Genomic DNA, 12,494 nt, shown 5'->3' with positions numbered 1-12,494 from the left:
TGGTGTTTAGTCATGCCAGCCACATGACCACGGAAACGTCTTTGGACAGCGCTGGCTCTTCGGCTTTGAAACGGAGATGAGCACCGCAACCCTGGAGTCGGACTCGACTGGCTTTCGAGCAAGGGAACCTTTGCCTTTACTAACTGAAGAGCACCTGGTTCTGGTAGCAATCCACAGCTCCGCAGAGCCGAGTCAAATGCCGGTGTGGAGTAGGCGGAGGCTCCGGGGCGCACAAGAGACGCGCCCTTGGCCAAAAGGGAGAGAGAGGAAAAAGCAGGCCCATGCACTTGCGAACCAGGAGGCATCTCTGGACAGGAGATGGCAGGCAAAGTGGGACAAATACCGGGTTCTGCCCCTGGGTCCGGCGGAAGAGACGCTTACCTGCTGTGCTTGGGTCTGGTTCTGGAGCGCCAGCTGAAGGAGAGCCGTGGAGAGGGCCGGGTTGGCGAGGAGAGGCACCGACGGATGAGCTCCCAGGATCCCTGTGGAGAGAAACCACGCCTGAGAAAAGCCTCTCTCCCACACCTCTCTGTACAAACAATGCACTCTATGGCAGTCTTTCCTGAGCCTGGTATATGTGTGTGTGTGTGTGTGTGTGTGTGGACCTGAAAATGGGTCCCGAAGCCTCTAAAAGTGGGTCACGGGCCACCCAAGGCTCCCTCTAAGCTGTGGAGTCTCGTGAGCAGAAATTCTACTTTGTGAGCTGCTGGCAGTAAAGTTGTGAGCGAGCGATTTGGCTGCTGCGTAGATGAGTGTGCTCTGGAGCCAGCCTTCCTGAGCCAAGGCAAAAGTGTGTGAGCCGGAGGCTAAAAAAACTGTGAACTAGCTCACGCTAAGTCAGCTTAGAGGGAACACTGGGGCCAACCCTCCCCAATGGCTGCCTCCACCCTTTTCATTGTTCTCCTTGGCATTTTGGAAACCAAGGCCTGGCTTGGATCACGAGAAGGGAGGGCAGGAAGGGTTGCCTCAGGGCTTAGTTCTCACGGCCCTTTCTTCCACGCCCAGGGAAATGCTGATCGCCACTGTGGGGTCAGGAAGCCATTTTTCTCCAGGCCAGTTTGACCGGAGATCCTGGAGGTTTCCCTCCCCCGTCTTTTAGACATGGAGCAAGGGTCACTGGCAGTGTTCCCTCTAAGCTGAGTCAGTGTGAGGTAGCTCACAGTTTTTTAGCCTCCGGCGCATGCATTTTTGTCTTCGCTCAAGAAAGACGGCTCCGGAAAAAACTAATTTATGCAGTAGTCAGATCGCTCGCTCACAACTTTAATGCCAGTCGCTCACAAAGTGGAATTTTTGCTCACAGGACTCCACAGCTTACAGGGAGCATTGGTGGTGACCAGTGTTCCCTCTAAGCTGAGTCAGTGTGAGCTAGCTCACAGTTTTTTAGCCTCCGGCTTACACATTTTTGCCTTTGCTCAGGAAGCGATGGCTCCAGAGCAAACTAATTTGTGCAGTAGCCAAATCGCTCGCTCACAACTTTAATGCCAGTGGCTCACAAAGTAGAGTTTTTGCTCACAAGACTCCATAGCTCAGAGGGAGCATCAGTCACTGGGTGTGTGTGTGGAGGGGAGGTATCTGTGAATTCCCTGCATTGTGCAGGGGGTTGGGCAAGAATGAAACTGGAAGTCCCTTCCAGCTCTATGCTTCTATGACTCTGGAAACCAGAAGCTTCTGCGTCATACATTACTTGGCATTTCTTTCTTCACTGCATGCACATTTTGATCAAGTAGAACCTGATGGGGTCATTAGAGCGAGCGTCTTGGGATCTCAGGGGGGGGAATGAGAGGGAGCCGTGCGGAAGGGGAGGGGTGGTCAAAGGCTCGGCATGCGACCTCCGTATGCAAAGGCTCCTGGGATGCGAATCGAAAGTCTTTGCTGGGCGAGGGCCCTGCGTAGCCCCGCCCACTTCTGGGAAACACCTGCCAGGCGCCAGGGAAGAGTACCGTGGGTGCCAAGGATTTGACTAAAATCAAACTGATTTAAATTGTGATTTAAATCACTAGTCAGCAAGACTCGGTTTAAAACGCGGTTGTCGACATGAAGGCTCTGTTATGTATTGAGCCTGAACTGTACCTTGTGAAAGGACTTAGCTTGGGGATGCGTAACAATAGCTTGCTAGGAACCTAGAATGGACCAGTAGGATGACAGGGATCCTAGAGTAACCCAACTGGGAAACAATGTAGTGTAAATAGCCTATAGCGGGGAGTGGGGTGTGTTTTGGGTGTGACCAGGGGTCCTCATTAGCATAACTCAATGGCATAACTTATTTGCATAAGCCACACCCCCTGACATCACCGGAAGTGTGTCAGAAGGCAACACTCACCGCTCAGGCTCCACTGGACTGTTTTGGATTGCTAGCTATTGGGGGGGAGGAACGTGCAGATCTGCCCTCGCAGAGGAGGGAGAGCTTGTACCTGAATAAACCTTGGTCTTAAAGGTGCCACTGGACTGTTTTGGATTGCTAGCCTCCTTACTGCCGGAGCTCCGCTCCTGTGCGCTCCCGCAGGAAATGACCCCTGGGTATAACCTTTTTCAGACATAAACACCCAGCTTCGGCCAGGGGTCTCTCAGTCTTCTTTCTCTCGCTGAATCACTACTAAACTATGAGCTGATCACTTGAACACGTCTGAACCCAGTATATTTCAGGCTCATTCTCGCTGGCCTTAATATTTGCAACCCAGATGAAGGTTCCATTTTCGTACAATAACCTTTCAGGTTAGTTTTAGTTAGATCACAAAATTAATGGTTGCGATAATCCCCTACTATTTGGATACCCATGTAAATCCTTGTGTATGTATGAAATTACATGGTCGTACATGGTTGTATTTTTTGAAATGAACTGAAGAATACAATAGAAAAAGTATAGAGACATATAACCTTTCATAGATGATAAAAACTGGTATTTTAAAGTTTGCAAAAGATTTTTCTAAGAACATAAGGTGGAACATGGAGGACAAATATGGTATGAAGCATTCAAGCATGTAAACTGATGACGTAATTCAACCCCCCACATTTATGTATTTGTGAGTTATGGACTTGTGTGTTTGGCCGTTGTGATGTTTGTCTCTATTTTTAAAAAAAAAATAATGGTTGCTTATTTACCGCTTGAAATAGATAATTATGAAATCCTTGCAAGGTGAACTGTCTCCAATTAAATAGGTTGTTAATGATTCATATTTGTACTTTCATTTGTACTGCCTGCCCCTTCCTCCTCACACTTAGCTGTTAATCTCTCCTCCTTATCCAGACCTGTTCCACCCCAAACAATCTCATATTCATTGACTCATAGAGTGTTAGAGCTGGAAGGGACCTTGCAGGTCATCTAGTCCAACCCCCAGCACTCTGCAGGAGCACAGCTGAAAGATAGCTCTACATACCTACAACATACCCGAAAGATGGCCGTCCAGCCTCCGCTTGAAAACGTCCAGCGAAGGAGCATCCACCGCCTCCCAAGGCAGTCTGTTCCCCTGCTCAACCACTCCTACAGTTAGGAAGTCTCTCCTGATATTTAGCCAGTATCGACTCCCTTGTAATTCCCACCCGTTAGATCTAGTCTTGCAATCCGGAGCAAGAGAGAAGAGATCCGCTCCATCTTCTACATGACAGCCCTTCAGATACTTGAAGACTGCAATCATGTCCCCTCTAAGCCTTCTCTTTCCAAGGCTAAACAGACCCAACTCCTTCAGCCTTTCCTCGTAAGACTTGGATTCCAACCCTCTTGCCATCCTGGTTGCCCTCTTCCGGACCCGCTGAACTTCTTGAAACTTAGCACTTATATTTATTTATTTATTTATTATGAGATTTCTATCCCGCCCTACCCAGTGGCTCAGGGCGGCTAACAGCATATAAATACTAAAACAATAAAATAAGTTTTAAATACAATAAAAACTGGTGCTTAAGAGATAAGGGGTTGATTCTGTGTCCATACATGTGCAGGGGACCAATAGGACTGAGGTCTCTTTAACTCTGTATGTTTTTTCTAACATTTTTGCTGTGAAGAGGAGGCACGTGATCTCTGCAGACACAAATTCACAGTTCTGAGAACTGTCAAACCAAGTATCTCTGACAATATCCTCTAGACAGAAAGACTGCCCAATAATCTTACAGAAACCTCTGGAAGAGCACGACACTGTGAATGGATTAATGGAATTCGTTCACTGAAAAATCTAAACCCTGCATAAATATTTAGCCTCATGCTACGTGATTAAAAACTAATCCTTATTTCATGATGAATAACCCTTTGGACTGTAATGTATCTTAAACGGAAAACTATCTTTAAATAGAGTTCTCCTCAAAAAGCGTTTTGTTTTTATTTTAAAAAATCCAATTTAATTTTTGAAAACTCGATTTAAATAAAAATAAGTTGATTTTTTTTATTTAAAAAAAAAGAAATCACAGATTTCTATCCACCCTGCATGGTGCCTGAGTGCGCCACCTTGGAGACCCCTGCCATAACAGGTTCCCTTCGTTCCTACCTACCTTGTTTTCCTCCCATGGCTCCGTGAAGAAGGGGGCTGAGCAGGAGCTGGATGGAGGTCGAGTTCCCCAGGCTGCTCAAAATCTGAAACAGGTTCGGCTCGGGGAGGAGCCCTTTCCCCCGATTTAGGGCCTTGAAGAAAGCAAGAGCAGTGAAGCAGTGAAAGGGCAGCTGTCCTTGTACTACTCTTGGCGGCGGGACGTTCTTATCAAAGTCACGCAGGAAGGAGGCGCGCATGGGGGCAGGGTCAAAACTTTGAACCTGCGCCACACAGAATCATAGAATGTTAGAGTTGGAAGGGACCTTGCAGTCCAACCCCCTGCACTCTGCAGGAGCATAGCCGAAAGATAGCCCTACACAGGGGTCATTTCCTGCAGGAGCACACAGGAGTGGAGCTTTGGCAGTAAAGAGCCCAGGGGCTGGGCACATGCAACAAGCCCCACCCCCTGCTCCCCGCAGCCCTCAGTCAGAGCAAGAAGCAGCCAGGTAAGCTGCAGAGCCCGCCCCCCGGTCCGAAACTGTCCAGTGGCACCTTTAAGACCAAGGTTTATTCAGGTACAAGCTCTCCCTCCTCTGCGAGGACACATCTCCCCTTTCCTCCCCCCCCCCCCAATAGCTAGCAATCCAAAACAGTCCAGTGGAGCCTGAATGGTGGGTGTTGCCTTCTGACACACTTCCAGTGATGTCAGGGGGTGTGGCATATGCAAATAAGTTATGCTAATGAGCTATGCTAATGAGCTCCTGCACCTCTTTTTCTACGAAATGACCCCTGGCCCTATATACCTACAACATACCCGAAAGATGGTCGTTCGCCCTCCCTTTGGAAAGGTCCAGCGAAGGAGCACCCACCACCTCCCGAGGCAGATTGTTCCACTGCTCAACCACTCTTACAGTCAGGAAGTTTCTCCTGATCGGGGCACAGCAGACGGACACAGCAACCCCGTCTGCCATCCCTTAACACCGGGGTGGGCCAACAGCCCCTGCCAAACGTGGCACGTGGCTACACGGCAGGGGCGGAAAGCCACAAGAGGACGTTACACTAAGAAGTACACAGAAGCAGAGCCAAATAAAGGGGCACGGTGCCGGTCCTCTGTGTCACAATACTCGATTTTGTGGCCAAAAACTCTTTTTGGGAAGTGTAATGATTCCATTTTTGGTGTGTGTCTTTCTTTACATGTTTCGTGTGACTGCAGTAATGTAAGGAGAGTGATAGAGGGAGACAAGTGTGATGTGATTGGCTGATGACTGAGAGTGTGGGAGGAGAGAGGTCTCTGAGGTGATTCTGTGTTCTTGAAGAGACGAGTGTGGAGAGTTTTCTGTGTGAGTCGGTATGACAGAGGAAGCACTTGGGGCTTAGTTTAGCCTGTGTGGCTATGAGAGAGAAAGTTCGGCCTGTGTGGCTATATGAGCAAGAGTTCAGCCTGCGTGGCTATATGAGCCGAGAGAGATCAGCTTGTCAGAGTTGAGTTTTGGTGTATGAGAGACAGACTGTGCGTGACGCCAAGCCTTGTCAGCTATTTTCTTTCTTCAACAACAGTTCAAAAATACCCAGAAACCTATTTTGTTCTTTTATAAAGAGATCATTATTTGTTTAAACTTATCCCAGCATTCATAACAGTCCTTCCTCAGGGCCACACAGTCCCCTGAAGCGCCCAGACACTGGGCCATTCTACCAAAATAGAGAGATTTGGAATTTTTAATTCCTGGTGGCAGCAGAAATCTACTAAGGTCATGTACACAGATACACAGAGTGAGTTTTAAAGGAGAAATAGTCTCCCCAATAAGCAAGGACGTCACAGGACGGTTCAGAGCAGGCAAGGGGGACAAGCGAACAAGAAAAGCAGGGGCTGAGCTGGCGGGGCGTCACCACTAGCAGGGCTCTTACCGTTGCCTGGGCGGCTATCAGGGCGGCCAGCATGCTTCGCCCGGGGGGGCCTGGAGCGCAAAAGGAGACTCTGATGTGGTTTCCGGCCAGGAGCATGCCGTTGGTAGCCTGCTGCACCATCTCCGCTATCTCCGCCGATTCATATTCCAGGACGGCAAAGCCCTTCAGCTGCCCGTCCTGACCGCAAGCCAGCTAGGGGGAAAGGAAGACGCTGAGCACGCGAGGAAGAACAAGGCAATCGCCCTTCAGTGGCCAAAATCCCGGCCGGTTGGCAGGCCCAAGGGAGCAGACCGGCAACCTCTGGCCAGATTTCGTAGTGGACCTTGGATACAATCCCATGCGCAACCTAGTAGGTCTTACCGACCATAGTGGGATGTCTCGCTCTCTCCTGACTCTCCGCAAACTATCCCAAACGGAATAATGCAAGAGGGCTTTTTGCCCAGGTAAACAGGACTGTATCATACCAGCGCAACCTATGCGCTGTAAGCTTAGGCCTCTGCGAGATCCTGCCTGTCGTGAAGGTGGGGAGGGGGAAACCTTTGGAATGTCTACTTTCGATTCTGCTGCGCCCTTGCGGAGTCTTATTTATGTAACCACTGTTGTCTGGCCTTGATACGCCTGGTGTAACCTTTCTCCTGGGAACTGCAACCCGTTACTTTGGGGGGCTCCCACCTGAAGCCTGATTGGCTGATTGCCAGCAGGGGACCCCCCCTGAATAGTGTATATTTATTTGCTCTGCGTGCTTCTTCCCCAGTTCTAACACGAAACAGTTAAGAAACTCTGCATACTCTCGATGTCTCAATAAACTTTACTTCTGTGAAAGAAAGCTATTGGGAACTGATTGCTGCAGGAGTCGGACATGCTCAACCTAGCAGGTCTTACGGCTTTCCGCAAACTATCCCAAACGGAATTATGCAAGAGGGCTTTTTGCCCAGGTAAACAGGACTGTATCATACCGGCTGCATATGAGGAAAAACTTTTTGAAAGTCAGAGCTGTGCAACAGTGGGAATATGCTGCCTCTGGAGGTGGTGAGCTCCCCCTTCCCTGGCAGTCTTTAAGCAGCGTCTAGAGAAACACATCAGGGATGCTCTAGGCTGATCCTGCATCCAGTCAGGGGGTACAACTAGATGGCCTCTAGGGGGACCCCTTCCAACTCTGTGATTCTACGATTCTATGATCCAGACTATGTCGTTTCTACATTTATTTAGACGGTTCCAGAGCAGACTGACTTATGCAGTAGCCAGATTGCTCGCTCACAACTTTAATGCCAGTAGCTCACAAAGTAGGATTTTTGCTCACAAGACTCCACGGCTTAGAGGGAGCCATTCCTTGGGATGTACTATTTTTGCAGGCATAATCTGGATGGCATGCAGCGACAGAAGCTGGCTTGCAATTCAAGAAGGGACGGTGGCCTGGCCCTCTGGCTACTTTAACGAGGAGGAGGAGGAGGAGGAGGAGGAGATTGGATTTATACCCCGCCCTTCATTCAGAGCGGCCTACACACTCCTTTCCCTTCCCCTCCCCACAACAGACACCCTGCGAGGTAGGCGGGGCTGAGGCAGCTCTTTCGAGGACTGTCCTTGAGAGAACAGCTCTGAGAGAACTACGGCTTGCCCAAGGTCATCCAGCAGCTGCGAGTGGAGGAGTGGGGAATCAGACCCGGTTCCCCCAGATCAGAGTCCACGCATTTAACCACTCAGTCCTCTCTGGCCGCACCAAGGGCATGAAGGAGGCTCACCTGACAGAATGCCGGGGGGCAGACGGTCGAGAAGGCCCGCCTCAGCTCGTCGACGTCGCCGTAGCTGTGGGGCAGCTTGTCCACGCACAGGCACTTGGAGTGGAGGAGCTCCGAGGTCAGCTGGCTGACGTCCGTCCAGTGGACGTAGAGCGTCCGCGTCCCCAGCTGTCTGCCCAGCAGGTCGGACTTGGCCCGGGCGGCCGAATCCTTCTTCATGTACTCCACGAAGCCGTACCCCTTGGAGTGCCCCGTGCTCTCGCTGTAGACCAGGAAGCAGCGCTCCAGGTTCCCGAAGGGCCGCACCAGGTCCTCGAACTGCTGCTGCGTGTAGAGCTGGGGGAGGTTGGCGATGCAGAGGAGGGCGTCCGTCGGCTGCAGCTGCACCGTGATCTCCTTGTCTCGCAGCCGGCTCAGGTGGAACTCCTGGATGGCCGACTCCGCCTGCTCCCCGTTCAGCAAGGTGACGAAGGCTGCGAGAGAGAGGGGAGTGCGCGGGGGGCAAGGATCATTAACTGTTGCTTCCATGTAAGGGCGGATTCGACGGCACTAGCTGAGCGTTTAAACTTGGTTCCAGCTGTCGTAATGATGTGCCTGGTTTCAATGGATTTTAAGATGTGCTTTTATGTGTGTCAAGACGGAGGAGGAAGGAGGAAGGAGGAAGGAGGAAGGAGGAAGGAGGAAGGTAGTGTAGCAAACCTCCGCTGAGCTTCTGCAAGCTTTTCTATATAAAACAAAAGAAAGATTATCTTATTACAATGCTACAAATGAACATGCAACAAATTTTTTGTTTGTGAGATTTTGACAATATTGTATGAACACAAGTATACTACAGAAGAAGAAGAAGAAAGAAGAAAAAGAAGTTTTTATACCCTGCTCTTCCATACCCAAAGGAGTCTCAGAGCGGCTTACAAACTCCTTTCCCTTCCCCTCCCCACAACAGACACCCTGCGAGGTCAGTGGGGCTGAGAGAGCTCTTTCCAGAACTGCCCTTTCAAGGACAGCTCTGACAGAACTATGGCTTGCCAAAGGTCATCCAGCAGCTGCAAGTGGAGGAGTGGGGAATCAAACCCAGTTCTCCCAGATGATGAAGAAAAAGAGATTGGATTTATACGCCACCCTTCACTACCCAAAGGAGTCTGAGCATCTTAGAAACTCTTTTCCCTTCCCCTCCCCACGACAGACACCTTGTGAGGTAGGTGGGGCTAAGAGAGCTCTGACAGAAACTGCTCTTTTTTCAAGGACAGCTCTGAGAGAACTTGTGACTGACCCAAGGTCACCCAGCAGGTGCAAGTGGAGGAGTGGGGAATCAAACCCGGTTCTCCCAGATTAGAGTCCGCTCACCTGACCACTCCACCAAAGTCCACAGTGCACAACTAAAGACCACTCCCCCCCCACACACATACACTCAGAGAGGAAAGACTGAACTGACAAACAAGCATGCTGGTGGTGGCGAGCCCATAGGGTTTTCACGGCCAGAGACATCCAGGGGTGGCTTGCCCTTGCCTGCCTCTGCGTAGCCACCCCGGACTTCCTTGGCAGTCTCCCATCCAAGTACTAGCCAGGATCGACCCTGCTCAGCTTCCGGGACCTGATGGGATCGGGCCACCCTGGGCCATCCAGGGCGGATGGAGCAGGAGGTGGACAGAGGCGGTTTGCCACTTCCCGCCCCTGTGTTGCTACCCTGGGCTTCCTTGGTGGCCTCGAGGGCAGTGTTCCCTCTAAGCCGAGTCAGTGTGAGGTAGCTCAGTTTTTTAGCCTCTGGCTGACAGATTTTTGCCTTCGCTCAGGAAGGAGGGCTCCAGAGCAAACTAATTTATGTAGTAGCCAAATGGCTCGCCCACAACTTTAAGGCCAGGAGCTCACAAAGTGGAATTTTTGCTCTCGAGACTCCACAGCTTAGAGGGAGCACTGCTCTAGGGATGGGCAAAAACTGGCTCACAAACTTTTTTCCCGCTGTAGAGAACAATAGAGGGGATAGGGGCAACCTGTTTGGGGGCCCGCAGAATTGGACCCCCTGGTCCAACGTTCTTCAAACTTGGTTGGTGTCTTGGGGAGGGGCTCCAGCAGCTACCCTGCGAGTATGGAGCCTCTCCTTCAAACCCCCTCCTCTCCAGCCCCCAGAATATACCCTATGTTTTCGCCATTTACTTCAATGGCCCATAGGATATAATGCAGCTGAATTGCTGCCGAAATTCGGCGGCAAGCCGATTCAGATCAGAGAATCTGAATCGGCCTGCAGCAGCCCGAAAGGGGTCTGAATGTGCCATTTTCGGGGATGCTCTAGGCACATCCCTAGTTGTAGTGACCCTGGACTTCCTTGCTGGTCTCCCATCCAAGTACTGATCGGGGCTCACCTTGCACAGCTTTCAAGGTCTGACGTCCTATAGCAACCCCATTGGGTTTTCAAGGCAAGAGAGGTTCAGAGGTGGTTTGCCCTCACCTGCCTCTACATAGCAACCCTGGGCTTCCTTGGTGGTCTCCCATCGAAGTACTAAGTACTAACCAGGGCCGACCCTGCTTAGCTTCCAAGATCTGATGGGATCAGGCTAGCCTGGGCTATCCAGGTCAAGGCAAGAGACAAAGAGAGGTGGGTTTGCCGTTGCCTGCCTCTGCGTAGCAACCCTGGGCTTCCTGGGTCGTCTCCCATCGAAGTACTAACCCGGGCCGACCCTGCTTAGCTTCCAAAATCTGACAAGGTCTGGCTGGCCTGGGCCATTCAGGTTAGAGTGACAAGAAAGCCCCAAGTGGAAAATAATGAAAAAGAATCTCCATTGTGTACGGTACCCACTCGACACTGAAAGGTCTTTTACTCACATGACCGGGGAAGCTGAGATTCGGCAGATCTCAGGAGGCTGTTATCTTGCACCTGTGAAACTGAGCATGGCCTGCACACCACACAGTAGCCCGAAAAACTGGTGTGTGTTTTACTCACCGGTTCCCTTGTACTTGTCCACAAAACAGTACTTGAGTTCGTAGTCGCTCAGCAAATCATGAACTTCCTGTGGAAAATCAAAAGGGGGGGCGGGAAGTTAGTTGAACTTGAATGACCAGCTTTAACAGCAAACAACACGCCCGCCCCCCCCACACACAGCTCCTGCCCCAGATAAGATGCCAACAGCTGTTAAGGCAAAGGAGGATGCATTCTCTTAAGAACATCAGAAGAGCACCGCTGGGTCAGACCAGGGAGGGTCCCTTCTAATCCAGCCTCCCGTCTCACACAGGGGCCAGCCAGTCCCTCTGGAGGGCCAGCAACAGGGCAGAGAGGCCGAGGCCTTCCCCTGAGAAGGACACCAGAAGAGCCCTGCTGGGCCAGACCAGGGAGGGTCCCTCCAGTCCAGCCTCCCGTCTCACACAGGGGCCAGCCAGTCCCTCTGGAGGGCCAGCAACAGGGCAGAGAGGCCGAGGCCTTCCCCTGAGAAGGACACCAGAAGAGCCCTGCTGGGTCAGACCAGGGAGGGTTCCTCTAGTCCAGCCTCCTGTCTCACACAGGGCCCAACAACAGAGCATAGAGGCCGAGGCCTTCCCCTGATGTTGCCTCCTGGCTTTGGGATTCAGAGGTTGACTGCGTCTGAATCTGGAGGTTCCGCTCAGTCTCCGTGGCTAGTAACCACTGTTAGGCTTACCCTCCATGAATCTATCCAATCCCCTTTGAAAGCTGTTTATTCCTTTGACCACATTACCTCCTCTGGCAGCAAATTCCACATTGAAATCGCTCTCTGTGGAAAGTCGTATTATCTTTTGTCCGTCCTGAATGATGGCCCATCGGCTTTGCTGGATGCCCCTCGAGTTCTTGTAGTTTGGAAGAGGGATAAAAGGTTCTCTTTGTCAACTTTCTCCACTCCAGGCATCACTTTATACATCTCTCTCATGTGCCCCCAATCAGTGGTCTCTTTCCTCAACTGAGAAGTCCCAGAGACTCTTCTGCCTTTCCTCACGGGGGAGGGGCTCCGACCCCCTCGCCGTCTTGGACGCCCTCCTCTGCTCGTCTTCCAGCTTCGCAGTGTCCGTTTTGAGGTACGGGGACCAGGACTGCACAGCAGGTTCCAAACAAGGCCCCACCACAGATCTATATCTTGGGTCCTATCAAACCCTACCGCTGATCCCTGTGGGATCTGATTCAGTTCTGCAGGGCCCGTAAAATGCAGTTGTTTCGCCATGCCTACCCGGCTGAAGGCAGCAACGGTTCTTCCACCTGAGACTGGCCTCCCCTCTTCTCGCATATTAGGCGAACTTTGGGATATTCCTCCCCCCCCCCCCGGGTATTCTTACATCATTCTTACGTCATCTATTAGCTGCGTAGATTGTTTTTGTTCTATTGTATTTATTGCATTATCTATATATCTAATAAAGGTAAAAGTTTCCGTTGCTCGAAAGCCAGTCGAGTCTGACTCTAGGG

General features: G+C 51.1%; 1 protein-coding gene across 1 annotated transcript; it reads right to left on the bottom strand.

Annotated features, from left to right (window-relative positions):
* Window positions 1–381: 381 nt before the first annotated feature.
* Window positions 382–12,255, bottom strand: LOC107107304 (ribonucleoprotein PTB-binding 1-like; the record flags this gene model as incomplete). The annotated part of the gene is made up of 6 exons (XM_015407588.1): window positions 12,193–12,255; window positions 11,031–11,097; window positions 8,099–8,568; window positions 6,360–6,551; window positions 4,477–4,606; window positions 382–482 (listed from the first exon to the last, which is right to left on the bottom strand). Coding segments are annotated over exons 1-6 (1,023 nt in total), but the record flags the coding sequence as incomplete, so codon positions are not given.
* Between the last annotated feature and the right edge of the window lie 239 nt (window positions 12,256–12,494).

The sequence above is a fragment of the Gekko japonicus genome, unplaced genomic scaffold (assembly GCF_001447785.1).
Source record: "Gekko japonicus isolate JY-2015 unplaced genomic scaffold, Gekko_japonicus_V1.1 scaffold3344, whole genome shotgun sequence".
NCBI classification, from domain to species: domain Eukaryota; kingdom Metazoa; phylum Chordata; class Lepidosauria; order Squamata; family Gekkonidae; genus Gekko; species Gekko japonicus.
Note: the sequence above shows the minus strand (reverse complement) of the source record. Positions and strands in the feature narration are given on the sequence as shown.